General features: G+C 44.2%; 1 protein-coding gene across 4 annotated transcripts in view; it reads left to right on the top strand.

The window, feature by feature from the left end:
* DLC1 (DLC1 Rho GTPase activating protein) overlaps positions 1 to 22842 on the top strand; it is a 282574-nt gene that overhangs the window by 117947 nt on the left and 141785 nt on the right. The window contains exon 1 of one of the 4 annotated variants that reach the window (XM_048509076.1): positions 12449 to 12619. The exons of 2 other annotated variants lie outside the window; for them this stretch is intronic. In XM_048509076.1, coding sequence (XP_048365033.1) covers positions 12502 to 12619 — 118 coding nt within the window. In that variant the 5' untranslated portion in view covers positions 12449 to 12501. Of the gene's footprint in view, positions 1 to 12448; positions 12620 to 22842 lie in introns of those variants that run through there. One more of the 4 variants, XM_048509077.1, reaches the window with a different exon arrangement.

Genomic DNA, 22842 nt, shown 5'->3' with positions numbered 1-22842 from the left:
TCCAGGCTGATATGACAAGTTATTTGGATTTTATCAAGATTTAACAGTGAAATGTTTAAAACGTTTATAATATTTTTAGGACGTGGTATCTTTTGGTATCTTTGGTATCTTTTATCTTTTGAGTTCTGATTTAAAAATAGGGTATATAGCTACCTGAATCTATGGTTCTCCTTGGAAGTGCTAATGCATATCTTCCTGTCTGAAGCTAGCAAAGAAATGGAATAGATGGAATCTCCAGTAACTATGAAACTTCCATAGATTTTTTTAAGTCTTTTTTTCACAATATATTTAAATTTATTTAACAAAATCCATATCCTGCCTTTCCATCCTCAGAAGGTCTACCAAGAGGGCTAATACATGAAAACATACATAATAAAATCACTATTTAAAACCATTTAAAGTCATGACAAAACCATGCAGCATTAAAATAATTCAAAAGACAGCTAAAAAATATACCAAGTCATAAAAAAAACCCAGCCATTGAAACATTGGTCAGGAAGGAGGACTTGCAGAGGGAATGCCAAGTGAAACGAAATCACTTCACCTGCTGGTGAAAGATGGCAACAGACAGGGACAGAGGAATGTCCCTGGGGAGACAGTTCCAGACTTCCACGGTGGATTAATGTTTGCAGCAGTCAACACCGGTGGCAAATATTCTGACCAAAACATTCTGTCACTGTCTGAAATGTGGTAAGCGTGTTGTTTAGATCCAACCTACAGAGCATGCAAGAAGCCAACGGTTAGCCAGTCTTAGTTCAATACTAATTGTAGCAGTGATTTTTATTACTGTTCCTCAATATTGATTCCAAACTGCCTTCAGCCTAATCTAGGGGAGCAGGAAAGACAGGAAGTAATTTTAAAAAATGAATCCTGACCTCTCAGGGGGGGATATCCTTAAAGACAACTGGAAACTACAATTAGTACAGAGTGCCGCTCTCAGTTTAATGACTGCAGCAAGATGCTTTGAAATTTCTGTTTGCTTCCAGGCTCAAGTTAAGTGCTTGTCTTTACCTTTAATGCCCTTCATGACCTGGAATCCACTTATTTGAAGGACCACTTTTCCATGGTATGTACCTATGTGTGAACTGCACTCTTTTGGTCAACTTCTACTTATGATTCCACTCACCATACCAGTTTCTGCTACTGGACTGATTCTTTACATAGGACCTCCAAAAGTAGTAGAGAGGACTCATTCACAGCTTATTTTAGGAAGGGTGTCAGCCACTTTTTGGAGGTCTGTTTGTTGAAGCTGCCTTTGTGATTGATGTGAATAATACAGTAAATGGTTCTGTTGCTGGTTGACTGTTTTTCATGCTCATAGACAACGTTTTATGGTTTTACTATATATTTCCACCATATTGCCACTCTCTTCGTCACATGTGATCTAAGGAGAAAGGCAGACCTAATTTCATTAATTGCTTTTGTAGTACTCCCATTGGGCAAGTTGAAGAACACAGCTTACAATTGACTTGAGTTGCAAGGCTGAATTGGGATTTGTGAAAGGGGTAGTTTGAGCTCTTTGGGCATGTTTGCACAATTATCATGACATTACCCCACTAACAGAAGCTGTTAGTATGTGGCAATCTCCCAGAATTAAAACTGATCTCCAGACAACAGAGATCTGTCCCCCTGAAGAAAATGGCCACTTTGGCAGGTAGAATCTGTGGCATTCTTTCTTTTCAAGCCCCCTTCTCTTAGACTGAGATCTTGAACAATAAAACCATAAAACTTAAACAAGTCCCATATCTAAAAATAACTCTATGTGTAATATCCAACGGAGACCCTCTCCTTCCCCAACCTTCCCTTTCCAGACTGTACCCCAAAATCTGCAGGAATTTCCCTATGTGGAGCTGGCAACTCTAGCTGAAGCCCACAAACAAAATCATCTAAACTCTTTTTTCCCCCAAAGGATATGTACAAGCAGCTAGGTGACTTGGAGAGCTGATTTAATTGGAGAAGTGGTACTGGACCAGGCCACATTTATTTATTCACAACATTTCTATGCCAGCTTTTCACCAAGACAGAGTTCCCAAAGTGGCCTTTCCCCATGTAATTTTCAGATCCAAATTGTTCTGTCCACTGTGAGGCGGATGGGATAGAACTCCAAGTTGACATAATAGTAAGGGAGCAGCAGTGGCATAGTGGTTAAGAGCAGGTGTACTCTAATCTGGAGGAACCAGGTTTGATTCCCCACTCTGCCACCTGAGCTGTGGAGGCTTATCTGGGGAATTCAGGTTAGCCTGGGCACTCCCACACACGCCAGCTGGCTGACCTTGGGCTAGTCACAGTTCTTCTGAGCTCTCTCTGCCCCACCTACCTCACAGGGTGTTTGTTGTGAGGAGGGAAGGGAAAGGAGTTTGTAAGCCCTTTTGAGTCTCCTTACAGGAGAGAAAGGAGGGATATAAATCCAACTCTTCTTCTAAATTGAAGATAATAATTTCAATCCCTTCCATATCTCACCTTGGGTGCCACCTAGATTATTCACAGGTGCAAGGTGATTTTTGCCAATGCATACCTCTCGTGATGGACCTTTATCCCCTCGCCCCCTGGCTTTTTCTAAGATCCCCCTATCCTCAGGAAACAGCTTTTCAGGATGCGTTTTGGGCTGTCACATAGGGGATTCAGAAAATTGCCCGCCTTGTGCCTGCAGAAATTCTACATTCAATCCAAGTCATGTTTTTGGTGCCAAGTCTAGAAGAGGAAACGTTTGGCAACTGTGTCTAATCACTCAGCACATTGCATATGGGCTCCTGACAGGAAATTACTACAACAGTGGCAGGAGTCGGGATGACCCCAAATGTCCAGTGCCTGTAGCCAACACTAATCTGATGATTGCTATATTGTCAACACACTGAAATTCTTGCCACCTTGAAAAGAGTGGCTGGCTGGATTTGATTAAAAGTGTACCTAGATCAGCCTGGGAAGCTCTTAAGTAGAACGTGGTAGAGATGGCTGTGCCCTGGTTTGTATCTCCTGCACCTAGCAGATAGAGGTATCTGGCTTCTGAACGGAAGTTCATAATAACCAGCAGCAGGCCTCTGTTTTGTTGGACACCGTGAAAGGAAGGTATAAAAATGACATTTCCATTTCCACTCGAACCCAGCAAAGAGGCAGGATGGGGCCCCCATGGTGGAGATGTGGTGAATGCGAAAGTGTGTGAACCCACTCTAAATGACCCTCGGATTGAGACTACATGCCTGGGGGATGGCCCTTTCTGGGTAGGGCTTCTAAGCCCCATTGAAACATTACACCCTGCCTGAAACTCTTCAGTCCAAGTCTATTTTAGCACTGCTTTTGTAGGTTCATGCTCTGCGATTCCACTCTAGCCAGCTATGCCACACATGGCTTTAATGAATAGAGTTTTAATAACTTCCTTCCTGTTTCAAGGACCCTGTTTTAAGCCACCGCACCAGTTTCCAATAAATGTCCCATTTCCTCTCATTAATACATACAACTTCAAAAGCAACTGCCAGCGATTTGGGCAAGGCTACACATTCTAATTTCTTTGAGGATAGCTTAAGACTAATTAGACAAGCAGCAGGTGAGGCCGCCGAGGAGTAGAGCATAAAGAAATATGCACAGGCAGCCTGGTAAAGTTGGGAGTTTATTAGGAACGTTTTATTTGGTGGTCTAGCGGCAGCTTGTCTTCTTTTTCTGCTTCAACGTGAGATACTACCTTTCTTTCTTTCTTTCTTTCTTTCTTTCTTTCTTTCTTTCGTTCTTTCTTTCTTTCTTTCTTTTTTTGCAGTAATTAAGCCATAAAGTGAAATTAGGCAGCAGTCCAGCAGAGCATTTAGACACAGGCTTCTTTCAACGGGAATTCTTAAAACGAAAATAATTGCTGTTAATCTCATGCTTTGGCACTGGTTCGTACTGGCACCACAGTACATGCCAGATAGCAAAGGTATAAGATGTTTGGGGGCCTTTTGCCGTGTGCCTCTATGCATATACTATAATCCAACTGACTTGCACTGAGCCTGTCGTTGGCGATGTAGATCCACTATTGGGGAGTTTAGCAGACAACAAAAGGCAATTATTAAACCTGTCTAGGTGGAGTGTGTGGAATGAATTGGGTTCGAACGCTTTGGCAAAGTGGGTATGGCTTATCTGGAGACAGAAGAGACTTTGGAAGCGAAAAAAACAAAAACAAACCACAGCTTACAGCAGGCTTATGGCTCACCACAAAATGCTGCTAATGGGATAATCAGTGTTGTTGGGTAGGGGTGGGGGCGTTAGTTAACCATAGTGCTTTGTATTCAGTAGTAAAGAGCCAGATAATCTCCGTGGCTTGCACATGAATGAGTAGTTAGGAGAAATGAACCCTTAAGTGTATATCATGTGCAAAGGGCTCACATGGTGCTCTAAGATTCCCATGCTTGGGGATGTATGTACATTTCATACGAAGCGAGGATTGCTGCAACAGGAGCAGGAGAGTTGGAGTGTCAAAATTGCTTTTCTTTACTTCAAGGCCTTATGAAGTGCTACAAGGGGCTGCTCCAGAAAATTCTCCCAGTTTTTGCTTTTAATCTACCTGTTGAATAACTATGGGTGGGACAGGAAAAAAGCCTGGTTTAGCCCTCAGTGAGATCTTTGTTCAAAACTTTGCAAAATATGTATCACTTGATAGGTGGGCCCTTTCCATACAAATCACGTAAATCCCCCCAAAAGATACTAAACCGTTTTCAATCCCTGCCCCCTTTACAACGATGTATCCCTCAAAACGATTCCTGGACACCATTGTGTGATTCTCCCCCCCCCCTCTTTTTTTTAGTTCTGTGTTGACTTGATGCTTCAATGTTTCACAGCCTTGTGCTTCATTCTATCTCTCGTATACTCGATGCTTCGAAGATTGCCCCCCCCCCAACAAAAGAACAGAGAAATGCTGCAAATAAACAGGTGAGGGGAAATTGAGTGAGCTCAGAAAATGGCACCAAGAAACGTTCAGGGAACGAGGAATGCATGGGAAACATAGCCAATCGATCACACAGCAACTGAAGACAGTTTCAAAACGTTTCAGCCAGAGAATCATTTTCAAAGGGGATTCATTTAAAAAGTTTTGAGGCTGCAAATAAAACGTTTGGGGATAAAGGTAATGCAAAACTTCATGGCGGAAACATTTTATTTTCTGCCTCAAAATGTAGGTTTGTGTGGAAAGGGCCATGGTCTTGCTATTAATCTTGATTGCACTGAGATCATCCTGCTCTATCTTCCATTCAATCTGATGGGAACTGATGAAGCTGAAGTTGGTTCCCAGTTCCCTGTTCATTCCTGTGGTGCAGAGAGCATGGAGCTGTTTCAGTTCTTTATTCAAATCTTCTTGGCAATCCAGGGCTATTGGTAGCGATCCAATCTAAAGCTTGTGATGCCAGAACCAGTGTCTGGACTACGCACCACTCTATGGCTGATTCCGCACGATACAAATATCCCGGGTTAACATAGGGAAATATCCTGGTATGGCCAAGAACTTTGCACAGCTCCCGTTCCTAAAGCAGGATTATCCTGTGATATTTCCCTCAACCCATTTTTTAAAAAACCGCTAAAATGTCAATCTTTTTCAAAAATCCTGCTTTGAACATGCTTCCATGGGAATGCTATGGTCACCCAACCGCAGAGGTGTAGCTCCAGGGGGGCGGAGGGCGCGTGATGCACCGGGGGTGTGATGGGGGCATTCCTGGGTGTGGTGGGGCGTTCTGGGGTGGGGCAGGGATGGAGGATGACCTGTGCACCGGGTGCTTTTGCCCCTTGCTACACCTCTGACCAACCGCTTTATTTTTCCTGACCCACCACTTGTTCTCCCCACCTTACCTCATGTCAGTTTTGTTTCTGCTAAGTCGCCTTTGAGGTGGGAACAGCCAATCAGAATGCACTACACGGGGGATGTTCTCGCATGCATGGCTGCATCTGCATTGTACAAACAAAAAAAGCCAGGCTAATGCAAAAGAAATTTGAATATTTCCTCTTGGTCTTAACTCAGTTTCTTCATAGGCAGCCATGCAAAGGGAAAAACTGGGATAAAATAGACCCGAATTGTAAAATACCAAATGTAACCTGCTATTATTATGCCTTGCGGAACTGACCAATATCTCCTTGCAGAGGACAGTCCACGGAAGGTGGGGAATGTGTGATATGGTGTGGCCAAAATGTTATTTTGAGTGCAGTTGGGCCCCATTTTCTTTTTCTGTACAGTTATCCTGGGGGTAAACCATACTGGAGTTCTGGCACAAGAACTGGGATTTGGACCATGAACCAGTATATGTCCCCTTGGAGGGCACAGTCCCCTGAGTTTGGGAGTGTATGATGTGAAGTGGTCCAAACCTTATTTTGGGGCAGAGAGCTTTAAAATTATTTGAATTAGGATTAAGAAAGTGAATAAGACACTGGGAACTAGGACTTAACTGGGAACTAACTTCAGCCTCCCTGGGGACTGAAAATAATATAGATTGCCATTCCATATGTTTTATTTCAACCTGCTGTTAACTGGGAGACTAGACAGTGAAAAGAAACTCTTTACCAGTGCTTCAAGATTTTTGCAGCAAACAAAACAGAGCAACTTGGGTTGCATGGGAAAAATGCAAATCATAGTACTGCATTAAGAAACTACGTTAAATAAATCATGGTTAATGGTCTGGAGCTAGTCATTTTACAGATCTCCTTCTACAAAGACCTGCACAAATGCATCTACATTACGTTCTGTTCATGATCTACTAACCTGGCAGATGATCCTTCATTGTAATTGTGGGTAGAATTAGATGCTCCTTGCTGGTATAGACTTAGCTTCTCCACTGTAATTTGACAACTGTACAGTGTTCTTAGTAATAGTACAGGCTGTACTCAAAAGCACTGAAGTTTTCAAGATACAAATATCTTGATGACTCACAGCTAAATATGTGGATGGAAATCATGTGTTTGAGGTGATGTGAGATGCTTATAAATTTCTGTCAATGGTCCTTGTTCTCTGGTGGCTAATTTATACACATCATTCACACATGCATGCATAGGCATAGCTATAATGGAGCTGGGTGGGGACAAATGCCCTGGTTGGGCCTCTGTTGGGTCACCGCCTTCCCCCCTCGACCCTGCCCCGCCTGCAGCAGCCTGATGGCGCCGCCGTCAGGCACCCCTCAGCCCTGCCAGGCCCCGCCCCGCCCAGCTGCCCGAGACCACCGCTGCACTGCCTAACGTATGTGGGGGTGGGGACATGGCCCAGGCTCGTGGGGGCCTTCCCTCCCCCCACAACCCCTGGCCACCATCCCCCACCTCTAGCCACTCCTTGCCACCCTCCCCCACCCCTATCCACTCCTCGCCACACTCACCCCACTGCTAGCCACCTCTTGCTGCCTTCCTCCACCCCTGGCGTGGGATGCGTGATTGTTGTGTCCAGATATGTGGCCAGGACCTTCAGCTATGATGTGTTGGTGATTTTGGGGTGACCAAGTGGAAAAATCATGAAGATTCACAAAGATCCATGTTTTTCAAGCAGGTTTTTGTGCCACTGCAGCACCACGAAGCGTGGGATATGTGATTGTTTTGTTCAGACATGTGGCTAATGGCTGGAGTTGTGATGTGCTGGTGATTTTGGGATGACTTAGTGCAAAAATCATGAGGATCTGTGTTTTTCAAGCACCACAGAGCATGGGATGCATGATTGTTTGGGTGATGCCTGTAGACTGAGAAATATTCTCTAGTTTCATGGTGCTTTCATTTCATTCCAATGCAAAAATCATATGAATTCATAAGGATCTGTTTAAAATCATCTGGATCCGACTTCCAAAGTGGCCATTTTCTCCAGGTGAACTAATCACTCCTGTCTGGACATCAGTTGTAATCCCAAGAGATCTCAAGCCACAACCTGGAGATTAGCAACCCTACTTGCCTGTCCTCATGTAGCAATAAGTCAAACCGCTCAAATAACTCCTTTCTTTGATTCTTATCTTTCTAAATGCAGCCCCTATGACCTTGCCCGCCTTTCAGTCACTTCCAGATGTATCATCCAGGCTGAAGCATATTAAACCATGACTGTCTCATTTCCCTGATCAAAGTAGCAATGAAGGTGAAGCAAATTCTGAGTCTAGCCACTAAAAAACTTTACCCAAAAAGAGATTTTTCAAAAAGATTCTGCTTGAATCTGAATTTTAATAAATGTAACGAGGGGAAGTCCAGCTGCCCTGTGTCACCCAGCAAGTAAGCCACTGTGCAGCTGGACTTTCCCTAGTTTAAACAAGTGATGCTGGAACCCACCCCCAAACAGCATCATTTTCAATGGTGTTTAAACTGGGGAGCCCAGATTCTCCTTTTAAATCCACGTTAAAGGGAGAATCTGGGGTCCCCAGTTTAAACAACATTGAAAGTGATGCTGTTTGGGGGTGCATTCTCCCCCACCCTGAACCAGCATCACTTTCAATGTTTAAACTGGGGACCTCAGATTCTCCCTTTAAATCCATGCCGAAGGGAGTGGATTTAATAATAATTATAATAACCTTTATTAGGCATTGAGAGAATAAAAGAAAGAAAAAAACAAGCATTGGCAGGAAGGGGGTGGATTTAAAAGGAGAATCTGGGGAAATTTAGGGGATGCCTGCTTTCAGGGGTGCAATTATTAAGATAGCAGCACCAAAAATTTTATAGTATCTTCATGAGACCCTACTGATGATACCCCCCAGGTTTGGTGAAGTTTGGTTTAGGGGGTCCAAAGTTATGGACCCTCAAAGGTGTAGTCCGCATCTATTAGCTCCCATTGGAAACAATGGGGGATGGGGGCACTCCCTTTGGACTCCCTAAACCAAACCTCGCCAAACCTGGGTGATATCATCAGGAGAGTCTCCCGAAAAATCCCTGAAATGTTGGTGCTGCTAGCCCAAAAACTGTGTCCCCTGCAGGCCAAAAACAGAAAAAAACACTGAAAATACAAAAAAACCCACCAACGAACCTGCATTTTTGGCACCCGCCACAAGGGGGCGCCCTGGGCAACTGCCCACTTTGCCCAATGGGATGAATGCCTCTGCCACTAAGTGTTTTTCTATCCAAAGGGTAGATTTGCCTGCAGGACCTGCCTGCAGGATCGCCACTCCACCAGTGGATTTACACTCCCCAGGGCACTTGTCCCCGTGGAAGGGCAATTCTGCTGGCATGTGGCCGCTGCCACCCTCCCCAATGTTGGGATGAGTTGCCTGATGTGGCTGCAGCATCCCAGTGCCCTGCCGCCATCACCAGTGTAGCAGGAGTGGGTGGAGGTGTGGTCAGTGGAGGAGTCAACATTAGTCAACTTCCTCCCAGCATGGAGCCAGCGTGGTGTAGTGATTGAGAGCAGGTGGATTCTAATCTGAAGAACCGAGTTTGGTTCCCCACTCCTCCACCTGAGTGGCAGAGGCTTATCTGGTGAACCAGATGTGTTTCTGCATTCCTACATTCATGCTGGATGACCTTGGGCTAGTCACAGTTCTTCAGAACTCTCTCAGCCCCACCTACCTCACAAGGTGTCTGTTGTGGGGAGAGGAAGGGAAAGGAGCTTGGAAGCCACCTTGAGTCTCCCTACAGGAGAGAAAGGTGGGGTATAAATCCAAACTACTACTACTACTCTCCTCCTCCTCCTCCTCCTCCTCCTCCTCCCAGCCATTAACCTAAAGGTGGCCAAGACTCTAGACTATTAAGCCCAATGGTGGCTTCTCAGCAGCGGGGAGGCTTTTTCGCTTTTCAAGCATCCCCATGCTGCCTCTATGGGAATGGCAGGGCAGTGCAACGGTAGTGCCGCAGTCACCCGCTGGCCCCTTGGATTGGGCTGCTTGTCACTTTTAATGCATTATGCTCTGCTTGTGCTCCATGTAAAGATGCCAGTGTCCCAATGGGACCTAAAAATTTCATGGGATTAGGACAGTTTTCGAGACTGCAGAAATCAGTTCCTCTGGAGAAAATGGCTGCTTGTAGAGGGCTTTATGACATTTTACCCCATTGAGGCCCCTCCCTTCCCCAGTCTCCACCCCCAGAATCTTCAGGATTGACCCAATCCAGAACTGGCAATGCTAGGCCTGAGGATTATTTCATCTATATCATTTCAGCCTGCTCAATGTATATTTTATGCTCTGGCCTTTCAGCTCATTTTTAGTGGGTCATTTTAATGGCATCGCCTCATTCTAATAGCATCATCTTGTTTTTACTGGCATCATATAACTGTTTCAGCTCGCTATGATTGTTTTCAGTCCAGGCCGACTTTCAGCCATGTCATTCCACGGTGCAATTAATGCTAGAAGCTGCCTTATGCCAAATCAGGGCTTTGGTACATTTACCTCAGGATTGTGCATTTAGTGAATCATTAAGATCTAAGGTTGAGAGATCTTTCCAAGCCCGGCTTCATTCTTAACGGAATATACTACAGCACATTCGATATTAGAGTGTGGTGATTGTGTCAATGCAACTGTCGCTCAGCTCAGATTGTTTCCATACAGGAATTTCTCGCATGTGGATGGCAGAAAGTCCCCAAGTGTTGGGGAGCATCTGCACAAGATTGAGCCCGGTCTTGCATGGATCCCATTTTTCCCCTCATGAAACGAAAAATCCAATTTTCTCCATTTCATCAGGGAAACTACAGAGAGCATCTATGCAAATGTTCCAACCACAGCAAATATAACGAAGAACTCTGCATTTGTTCTCCTCCCCCTTTTGAGTCCTGTCGAAGTCTTTCTTTTTTTTCCTTTTGTACCTGAGCTGCAGTGTACCTATATACCATAGTTCAGCAGGAAAGGGGGGCCTGGAACACACTGGCATGTTGGCACTTCTGCTGTGTTGTGATGGGGGAAAAGGAGTGATATGACATGTGGAGACTTTCCCACCTGCTCCTTTACCATTCGCTTCTGCTTCTTTTCCCACGCCATGACTTCCCCAGGTTACTTTTTGTCACTGCAGATGCTTAATGTTACACTTGTTATTTTAGCCAGTGACAGAGTTCAGTACTTGGTAGAGACCCAGGCCCTGTGGGACCTATTACAGTTTTGCTCGGCCTGTAAGGCAGAGCTGTTCTACCAGGCCTATGGTTGAGGGCTGCAATGGAGTCTATCTAGCTCAGGAGTCTGCAGCCTGTGGTTCTCCAGATGTTCATGGACTACAATTCCCATCAGGCCCTGCCAGCATGGCCAATTATCTAGCTCAGGAGTCTGCAACCTGTGGTTCTCCAGATGTTCATGGACTACAATTCCCATCAGGCCCTGCCAGCATGGCCAATTATCTAGCTCAGGAGTCTGCAACCTGTGGTTCTCCAGATGTTCATGGACTACAATTCCCATCAGGCCCTGCCAGCATGGCCAATTGGCCAAGCTGGCAGGGCCTGATGGGAATTGTAGTCCATGAACATCTGGAGAACCACAGGTTGCAGACTCCTGAGCTAGATAGACTCCATTGCAGCCCTTCATTGCAGACTCCATTGCAGCCCAATTAGCCATGCTTGCAGGGGCTGGTGGGAATTGTATTCCATGAACATCTGGAGAGCCACAGGTTGCAGACCCCTGATCTAGCTGGCTCTCTCCCCCCTTTCCTGCGCATTGATTGTTCTTGTAGTCTAATCATTGTTTATTATATTTCTTTGTATTAATTTATTCCCCCTCTGGTTGACTATTAGTATTTAAAGCACTGGGATATTGAATGGACCTCATTGTTTTATTGTGATTTGACTGCTGTAAGCCATCCTGAGCCCACTTGTGGGAAAGGGAGCCATATGAGCTAATAAATAAAAATAAATAAATAGCGGGCATATGCGTAAACACCTTGCCACCGGCTGGAAAAAAACTGGACAACATCAAGGTTGGCTGAAGTGAAAAGCAAGACTCCCATACACTGAAAAAGTCTCATAAGCCTTCAGTAAATCTGATTTCCAGGGAAGCTGGAATGCCAAGAACCTTTCTCATCTTAGAAATTAAACAAGGCAAATGAATCTGTTCCTTTGTTTAAGACATTTAAAGAGGTAATCCTAAAGGGGGGAAAACAAATAACTCTGGAAACAACATAACTATGGTATATCAGGAAAGGGTTTTCCTTTTGTGTGTGTGTGTGTGTGTGTTTGCTTTCTCTTGAAATTGAAAATCACCTGAACTGTCAGTTGAGCAAGGGCTTGTCGGCTTTAAAAAGGAGCTTGTGAGAGTGTGTGAGCCCAGGACGTTTCAGTTTATTGAACCAGGAAGCCCAACGCCGATAGCTATTCCCCCCTGTGAAAGCTCCAGAACTGAATGAGAGTATCACCGTTCGCTCATTGGTAAGCCCTTCCAGATGTGGCAGCCAGCCGCCCTTTGGCAGCTTGCCAGTAGGTTGCCTGCAGTCTCTCCGCTTCCCTGTGTCTGCAGTAAGAGCCGCAGTGCCTGAATCTTGATGGGGGGGGGGGGCGCCTGACGACAAGCCCTCTGCTAAGTAATGAGAAAATACCCAGGAAATAACTAAGCCAAGAATGCCTTTGCTGCTGAGGCCTGATTGCAGCGGTGTCTATTTCATATATTGTGGACGTCACGGTTTTCTCTCAGCATTATGGATCACCCCTCGGTGCGAGCCCCTTTGAGAAGATCATTCAGTGATCATATCAGAAGCTCCACTGCCAGAGCTCTGGATGCTATCTGGAAAACCACAAGAGACCAACGCCTGGCAGGTGAGGAGGTAGTTAAAATTATTTTTAGTTACCTGGAGGAGTTCGTTCCTAATAATCAGAGGAGGCGTTATTGATTAAGGGTAAGAACGTCAGCCCAGCGCTATTTCCTAGTCCGCTTATTATTCTTGTGTCGTGTTGATTGTTTCTCTTCAGGGAAAATGACTAAATAGCAATAACCTTGTAATGACTTGTTTAAAAAAATACCGGATAAGCACAGGCAAGGAGTTTAACACCTTATTCTCTGTGACCCTCTCACAGCAAACTGAGTTGAAGTGTTTCATCCTTGCCTGGCAATGAATCTTCAGTGCTTGAATTGAGATGATTTGCTTCAGTGGGCTGCCTCAAGGGCCGTGGGCCTCACCAAAGGCAAGTGCGTAGGTCTTTGGGCAGTGTGACTAAAGATCACCAGCAGTGTCTCTGACAGGCTGGCCCTGTTTTAAGGACCTGGCAAGTGATACTTGTCAGCACCAAGCGCTAAAAATGCCATAATTTCAGAGGATACCCATGTTATACTGCTGCGGGAAAATAAAACAAGTGTTTAGCAGCACCCAAAAGACCAACAAAACATATTGCCGTGTAAGCTTTTGTGAGTTATACATTATCTCGTGCTTATACAGATGGCCATATGGAGGCTTGTGGGACTCCAAATATTGAACAGGAAGACTGTGGCCTTATTTTGTTTCCCGGTCTCTTATCTTCATTCATGCTAACATGCTGTCCTGTTGTTGTTGTTACTGTTTTCATTCTCATAACATTTAAAACTAGTTGCCAACTCCAGACAAGGAAAGAACTGGAGATTTGGGGGTGGAGGGCACGTATTGGGGACGGGAGGGACTAATAGGGTATAGTGCCATAGAGGCCACCTTCCAAAGTGGCCATTTTCTCTAGATGAATTGATTGCAGTTGCCTGGAAATCATTTGCAATCCTAAGAGATCTCCAGCTACTGTTCTGGAGCTTGGCAAACCTACCCAGAACACTTGAGGGAGATGAGTGAGGCCTCACTCGTGGTGTCTGGCCAGTCAGTGTCCAATGTGTGATTAACAATCCAGACTTGAAATCCTGACACCTGACACTGACATGTCAAATCCTGACACCTGACATGTCAAGAAAGTGTGTGCGATGAGAAGAGAGGCTTCTGCGATTTTACTGGAGTTAGCTTATACTGAACGAAAGGCATTATCATACAGAATGTCAAGATGAATCGCAAAAGGAAAAAAATAAACGCACTCCTGGTTCAAAACACCACATTTCAGCAAAGCAAGCACAGCTGGCACTGTGCCATATGTCCAGTGGTGAATTACACAGTTTCCTTAATTTGCCAGTATTCTAAGCACCCCTCAAAAATCCCATTCATGATGTCATATTGATACTCAGCTTTCATATTATTGGGGTGTTGTGTGGTTTCCAGGCTGTATGGCCGTGTTCTAGTAGCATTTTCTCCTGACGTTTCACCTGCATCTGTGGCTGGCATCTTAAGAAGATTTGATAGTAGTAAAGCAAGTGGAGTATATATACCTGTGGGATGTCCAGGGCGGGAGAAAGACCATTTGTCTGTTAACAAGTGTAAAGGGTGCAATTAGCAAGCTTGATTTGCATGTGTTGGGTGGGATCCACCCATTTAGCTTGTGAGTAACCATGAAGATATCATGGGGCCTTTCCCCACTTTCGTCCTTCCCCTCTATGCTGTGCGCTGCTCTCAGCGCGCAGCATCCCAGGCGCGGGGCCATCAAAAGGCGCCGTTGAGAAGAGTGCCTGGGATGCTGCGCGCTGAGGGGCGTGACAGCAGCAGCTTCGGGCCGGCTGTGCTTTCGCCGCCCCTCTCAGTGGGGAGTGCCGAGGGACCCCGCGCTACTCTCCTCGAGTAGCGCGGGGCTTAAGGGAAGTGGGGAAAGGCCCATAATTAATTAGTGAGAGCATCTGCACTGTAGTAGCCTGCCCTTTTGATCCTTTTCATATTATTTTTCCTTATGGCGTTGTAGTACTCAGTTTCCAGAGCTTTCTAGGAAATTCTGGAGTACTACTGAGTTTCACTTGCCGCTGATGTCAACAACAGTGTCTGCCATATTCCCAAAAACACCATCTACCACTTCTCCAGAGTCTGGCTCATTTCTCCACTCAGTACTTCACAGAGAGAGAGAGATAGTTCATAGTGTGAGTGATCTGTGCTTTTTTGAACCTGGTGTGACATACTTATGAAACATGGGAAGGTTTATCGAAACAAAACCAGTATCAACATCTCCATATATTTGCCTCTTTTTTTAAAACTATAGCTGAGAAATGTCAGAGGCAAAGATGCCTGCTAATTATATTTCTCAAGACCCTCTCTCTAAGCCTCTTAAAATATACTGATAAGGGTGGACATGTTTATATTCTTGATGGCAGACATTTATGAACAGTCACTGGCTTTTCTTTCTTTTTTAAAAAAAATCTACCTCAGTGCTTAGATCTGGATTTTGAAGAGCAGGAAAACGTAGCAAGCGTTTCATTTTCCGGAGTCAAAGATTGTCTAAGTTTGGCAGGTACAATAGTATGCTAGCGCCGTTTTCAGTCAAACATTGCATCGCCCACTTGGCACTCTGATGTAGAACATACAATTGTTGTTTAAAATATATTCAAGAATCTTTCCTGGAAAGTGTTTTCAACATTCTGGGAAAAAAACCTGAACAGAAAATGCCATAAGCATGCTCTATCTAGTTGTTAATCTGCATCCTATCTGTGCTGTTTAAATCAGGAGTAGGCATAGTGATCCACCGGACCAAGGGCAGGGCCCTTTCCAGGGGCATTTCCCCCTACCAATTCATCCCTGAGCAGGATGCACCCTATTATACACAGTATGGGGAAAGTGGATAGGGAGAACTATTTTTCCCAGATGATGGAACTTGGGGGACACTCAGTGAAGTTCATGGACATTAGATTCTGGACAGACAAAGGAGAATACTTCACACCATGCATAGTTAACCTGGAAAATTTACTGCCTGCCACATGATATCACAATGGTCACTGTTTTAGGTCATTTTAAAGCAAAGATGTCCAACTCTGGCCCTCCAAATGTTCATGGACTATGATTCCCATCAGCTGACAGGGGCTGACACCCCTGTTTTAAAGGAAGATTAAGCACAAGGAGGATCAGCCTATCAATGGTTGTCAGCCATGATGACAAGTGGGACTTCTATTCTCAGAAGATGCATACCTCTCAATGCCAAGTTGTTGGAGGGACAACAACAAGAAAAAGGTCTGAGACTGAGTCTCTGCTGCCATTCTTCTAGGCCACAGGTGTCAAACTCACAGCCCTCTAGATGTTATGGACTACAGTTCCCATCATCCCCTGCCAGCATGATGCTGGCAGGGGATGGTGGGAACTGTAGTCCATAACATCTGGAGGGCCGCGCGTTTGACACCTATTCTAGGCCATTGTGAGAAGCCAGTTGCTGAACAAAAGGGACCATTGTTCTGATGCAGGCATGTTCTTGTTTTCTTATCTCATCCATGTTTTCCCTGACACAAGCAATAATAAATCTGCTTGTACATGTGCCGAGGAAATTTTTATGACTCTGGAGGATTCAAAGCCACATCACATTTTAAGCCATAATTGCTTATGCTGCAGTTACACCAGCGTTAACCTGGTCTTTGTTATAAAAAGTATGAAGTGTGAAAGGGAGGTGCACATTTCTAGAAACTTGGGAACATTTAAGGAGATTGCATCAGTCACTGCAATTGGCTGTGGTTCTGCAACATAGGTCCAGAGTGTTTGGAAATTCAGCTCTTCCCTTCTCACTTACATGTACCTTTGGCAAGCATGATTGTCAATTCTGGTGTGAAATTCAGGTCACAGACATCATCTATATATATATAAGCGAATTCCACTCACTGACTCACTCGCCAACGGAACTCAAAAACCGCTGAACCTATGCACTTGAAATTTGGCACGCCGGCTCCTCATTGCCCGATGCACTCAATAAGAAAGGATTTCCAAAAATATTGAACTCAATTTGAGATATTACCTATTTACTGTTTTTTCCTATTCATCTCTGCCTATCTGCCTGAACATTCCGTGGATGACAGTTGAGCACCAAGGCACTTCCGCTGGCTTCCCAGTTCCTCTGATGAGTCACTCACTCTAACAGTGATTGGTACTCCGCATTTACATCTACAGCTTCCTGTCACAGGACTTTTCTGTGACAGCCACATTGCTGCTCTAACTCCACTATCCCCATTGACCAGCTGTGGTACTCCCCACCAAACAACAGGCAGCAGTCTGCACTGAGTCGCGATGCCTTAAATACACCACAGCAACTTACACATTTGCATTACACACAGACAGTGCCAGAAAGCTGCTGCAAATATGGCAAAACCCACCCCACCACCTCCACAGCAGGCACGCTGTGAAACAAGCTACATGTCACCCCTCGGTTCACAAAGCGCACTGTACAGGAGAACTATGCTGACGTATCACCCTGAAAATTCGCTTAGAGACACCACTCCTCACCAGCACATGAGTGAATTCCCCTACCGGGTGCCCTGCTATCCAACAGCAACCTGTTCCTTCTGCTGCAACCACTACAGGGGGACTCAACAAATTCATGCAGACGCTGTGATCACCAACACGTAGCGATTCACAGGGGTCCTGTCTAACACCGCACTCCTCAGCATGTAGGAAACTGTTCCTTCTGCTGAAACTGCTAAAGGGAGAACATGCTCCACTGCTGCGCCACCTGCCTTCTAACACAGCACTCCTCAACACATAGGCTGTGCTGAAGCATGCGCACTGTCACCCCAAAATTCACACTCAGCCTGTGCGGGAGCATGCTGAATGTCACCCTCAGGACAACAGACAAGTGAAAGAGAGCAATTTCATGCCAACATTCAAAATGCACAGACAGGTCTACCACAGGACAGGAAGCCTCAAACCGGGACTCCAGCACCATGACTGCACCATGGCTCACACAGGAGGTATCGAGGCCCTATGTAGGATGCTCCAAGATATTACTGGCCACAACCATCTTAAGGGTGGAGTTCTTTGCATTTCTTATGGGTGGAGTATTTGCATTTCTGTGTTCCGCTTTTCTCAACTCCCCATAGTGAAGCGCGGGTAGCCTGCTAGCATATAATACAGCAGCTGGCAATAAAGAGGGGTCAAGTAGGGAGCCAAAGGAGGGTACATGAGTCCAAATTCCCATTAAGCAATGCCATTTCGATCTTTTTGGCTATATGGATGTTTTTAATCAACAGATACTAATAGTACAACTACTGTCATTGTAAGTTACCTTGAACCAAGAGAAATGGCAGTATATAAATGTTTTAATTAATAAATGCCATGTGGGAAATCTGCAAAAAAAATTGATGATAATTGTACTTGCACAGGTTGGCAACCATGTGAAAAGGTGCTGAACTACTGCACAAGAGTAAAATATGTTGTCAGAATGTGGATAATAGATTGGGTCCTGTGATCCATAACCGAAAAGTGCTGACACTTTTGCATTTTTCCTGTTCCCCTCCACCATTTTTCCTGTTCCCCACAGACATTTCGAAATGCAGGAAAGTTTATCCCTAGGGTTATGGGATCCATGCAGTCTAATAGGTATGCAGGTAGGGTTACCAGGTAATCTTTGGCAACTAGTGAGGGACATGGGGATAGGGGGGTAGTACCAGATTTAAAATGAGGCCTAGGCCTTAATGTCACCAATGTGATGACTTCACTTCCAGAAGTGACATCATCTTGCTGCCAACAATGAGAGAGACACTTTGGTATTTGAGCAAAAACTCTGTGATAGAAGAAGTTTTTTCCATAAAGCTTTGCCCAAATAGCAGAGCATCTCCCTTAACATCACTGGCGTGATGACATCATCAGTGGTTCTCAACCTTCCTAATGCCATGACCCTTTAATACAGTTCCTCATGTTGTGGTGACCCCCAACCATAAAATTATTTGTGTCTCAGTTCCTAAGACCATCGTAAATATGTGTTTTCCGATGGTCTTAGGCAACCCCTGTGAAAGGGTTGTTTGACCCCCAAAGGGGTCGCAACCCACAGGTTGAGAACCGCTAAGTGAATCCTGGTAAGACCCCTGCTGACCAGCTGAATGGTCCTGGGGGAAAGAAGCCCAAATTAGGAGAACCTCCTTCCCTGGCAGGGGTCTGGCAAACCTTATATGTGGGTCAAAAGACTGCAGTAGTGAATGGTGTTGAAATTCATTTTTCTGTCACTGGAGATGAAGTGATTTTTTTATTCAGTGCTATTGTATCTGCAGCTTCCCAACTTGTATGGCTCTAAGACAAAGCAAGTCTTATGAACCCATGAATAAATTTTCCTGGGGATGGAGAATACTAGCAGGGTACACAATTGACAGTGCCTTTCCTGATGGGAGATTAAGTAGTTTAATACTCAAGCAGTGGTGAAGAAACTAAAGGTGTGCATGTGGAGAGAAATACATCATACTTGCAGCAATTTAAGAACTCCTGAAACATTAGAGTTCCTAATGTATCTGTAAGATTAGATCGAGTGTGGTTTAGTACTTAAGAATGGTGGACTGTCATCTTGAGAACCAGGTCCAGTTCCCCAATCTGCCACATAAAGCTGACTGGAAGACCTTGGGCAGTCACAGTTCTCTCAGAACTCTCTCAGTCTAAACAGAGGAAGGCAATGGCAATTAATCTTTGAATGTCTCTTGCCTTGAAAACCCTATGGGGTCGCCATAAGTCAGCTGGGACTTGAAGACAAAATCACAAAGGTCAGAGTTCTGATCTTCCAGTATTATTCTTAGGGTAGTAAGATACATATTTTCAACAGAATTATACACGTTGCTCTGTTGGTATAGTGATGTAAATAATATTTAATGCTTTAAAGGGTTTGTCCCCATGCTGGGATGTATCTTGATTAACAAATGTTCCTTGCTACAGTATGTATAGTTGATACTTATGGCTTCGTTGGATATTGCGCTATTTTTCATTTAGCATCCTTGCGTTTTTTCCAGTCAACACACTTGAATAACCCTGGCCTGTTTGTGTAGGTAATGTCATTATTATTGACTGCTATAATCCTGCATTCCATTCAAGAGGCAATCTCATTCATTTTTCTCCTCCTCTGTTATTCGTTTACCACCATATACGTATTGAATATATTTGGCAGTCCTTGATCAAAATGTAAAAAAAATTACATCATTCTGATTTCAGAGAAACAACCACACAAATATGAGGTAATTATCAGTGTATATGTATGTACAAAAATGTGGTATATTTTGCAGATAAAATACATTGAAAATACACATTATAATCCCTACACAATTTGGTCATTGCAAAAGGAAGTATTGTTTATCTCTGGCCATTTCTGCACCTCAGGTTGTCCTATCAGGCATCCATGAAACTCTTTGCTAATGGTAGCTTCTGGTTTGTGGAAGGGGTTCCTAGACATGTTATAGAGGGTGATTTCACTGGTGATCTTTAGAAAATGTTGCAAGGTGATAGTGTCCACCAGTGTATTTAAGGGGGTGTGAATACTTTGATCAGCAAAGTTTGAATTTTTAAATGTGATTTTTTTTGTTACTGATTTTGAATGAATAATGTCAACTGTCTCGGTCCTGGGTTAGAAAGGCAGGATATAAATACATGCTATCAAAATATATGGCACAAGGAGCATATCTAGGCTTTTACCATGCAAACACAAACATGCAAATTCATGCTGATAGTATATTGTTACCTTGCATTCAACAGATCCAGTTGTCTGTAAGGTTAAATATTTTCCTGTCTCTCTAATGGCCCACAGAAACCTTCAAGAATTTAAAGCCACAGAATGCTGATGATTGGTACAGCTGATGCAAATGAAGCTGAGGTTCTGTTTAGTTGGGGCTTGAACTGGCACAGAGAGCATTTAAACAACTTTGCGGTGACTCGGCTCTGAAGGGGAGGGGACTAGGGGAAACCTTATTCGGATTTATAGTTGTTTGTGGGGTAATATAGAGGGACATGTAAACCAGGGAGTTGATCAGAGAGCAGGAAGATGGACTGTAAATGTCAAGTTTCAGTGAGAACTTTCAAATCCAGCTTGACCTTTTTCTTTTTAGAAAAGCTAGGTCCCTTCCTGTAGCTAGTTCACTCAGAGCTGCCACTCTTCAGAGCTATCCAACACTCCTTCACATTTTTTCTCTGAAGAGGTTGTGGTGTGAGTCTCTTGCTGTTTATCTTTAACTCTTGGAATGTTTTCTTTTTCAACACCCTTGCCCTTCTAATTTGAAGGCTGCTATAAGTGAGGTTTCCAGCAGCCATCCACAATGGAACTAGAAGCATACTTGCTTTATCACGGTAGTTGTTAACGAGTATTGAGCATCAATTCCCCTAACACCAGGTTAACCTTGCACTTAAAACCTGGGGGGCGGGGGTTGCTACTTTCCTCTTCAAATTCATTTTGAAGAGTTTGCTTGAAGTAGTAGCATAATACCACTTCAATGCTATGTGCTTGATCCTGTGAATTTGTATTTCCAGAACCCAAAGTAATCCAAATTCTGGTTGTTGTGGGTTTTCTGGGCTGTGTGGCCATGGTCTGGTAGATCTTGTTCCTAACGTTTCACCTGCATCTGTGGCTGGCATCTTCAGAGGTGTATCACAGATGGCATCTTCAGAGGTGTATCTGTGTGTCTGTTACACACTGTGTCTAGACACAGTGTGTAACAGACTTCTCTCTGTGATACACCTCTGAAGATGCCAGCCACAGATGCAGGCGAAACATTAGGAACAAAAACTATGAGACCATGGCCACAACTCAGAAAACCCACAACAACCAGTTGAATCCAACCATGAAAGCCTTCGACAAAACATTAATCCAAATTCTATTCCAAGAAAGCCAAAAATACTTTTAACAGGAACAAGCCAGATTTCAGCACAGTGCATTTTAAGTGTTGTCTCTCCACTGGTTTCCAGTTTGTAAGACTAATTCAAAGTAACAACATTAATCTTTAAAACCCTAATCAGTTTAAGGATCAGAGTACTTCAAGGGCCATATTCCTCAGCACAAGCCTACATGATCATTGAGGTCATCTGGAAAGGCTCTGCTTTCTATCCCCCCACCTTTGGAAGTTTAGCATGTGGTTATTCAAACGTTTTTGTGTGGGTGGTTGCACAGACATTCTTGGTGGAGACCTAAGAATACCTTTCCTTGTGAGACTCACCTGGCACTTCCTTTATCAGTTTTTCATACATTGGTTAAGATTGCTAGCTTAAGGAGATCTTGGAACATGGAAAGTGAGGCACTGTGTTTCCTGTTTCCTCCACATCGGTTTCTTATGCAACACTGCTCTTAGTAAAGGAGGAAACTATGTCTTAAAACAGCAACAAGAAGATAAGCACATCCTGTCGTGTGAAAATCAGATCAGTCTTCCATTCAGTTAGTCATGTTGAGCTGGTAAGGGCAGCGAGAAAACATTTCTAATTGCAAAAATGGCACTTGCTAGGCTTAAAATACGAATGATAAGGATGTTCTGCAGTAAAGATATTTTGATTGGCAAACTGTGCCTTTATAAAGAACTAGATAACCTGAGGGACCTTGCCAATACTGAGGTATTTTGAACATTACATTTCTTCTTAGATTATAAGGACAGCAGTCTTCTATAATCATAAATAAACTTGATAGACTCTTACTTCCTGTAAATGTGCACTCCAGTCCTATGGTTACAAGTCTTTCAAATAGGGTTGCATAATCTATGATAACCTATGACCTTCACAGAGTACCATAAAGTGAGGTTGTTCTGGAATGAGGGGGTCAAGCCAGACTTGTAAATCTTGTAGTGCAAGTATTTCCATATTTCCATATTTCTGCATACAAAGGATAGCACTACATGTCACAAAGAAAACCTCAGCTCTACATACCTCTGTTTCTTTTGTAGTTGATGCATTTTAAAGGATCATCACTGGGGGAAAGTACTGGTAGTCCTTCTTTTCTAACATGTTCTTCCCTATTAAAGTTCCTTCTGCCTTTAAATCTCAATTGGCTCCCAGTTGAGTTCCGAATCGTCTTCAAGGTGTTGGTGGTAACCCTTAAGGCTTTACGCGGCCTGGGACCCTTGTACCTTCAGGACCGTCTGACCCCACATGTCCCAGTTCCCTGGGTCCCTGGCCCTTCAATGATGAGGCTGGCCTCCACTAGGGTCAGGGCCTTCACAGCCCTGGCCCCTGCCTGGTGGAACGCTCTCCCTCCAACTGTCCGGGCCCTGCAGGACCTTGGAGAGTTCCGCAGGG

Source organism: Sphaerodactylus townsendi, linkage group LG10 (genome assembly GCF_021028975.2).
Source record: "Sphaerodactylus townsendi isolate TG3544 linkage group LG10, MPM_Stown_v2.3, whole genome shotgun sequence".
Lineage (NCBI taxonomy): Eukaryota > Metazoa > Chordata > Lepidosauria > Squamata > Sphaerodactylidae > Sphaerodactylus > Sphaerodactylus townsendi.
This window is presented reverse-complemented; position numbering and strand designations above follow the sequence as displayed.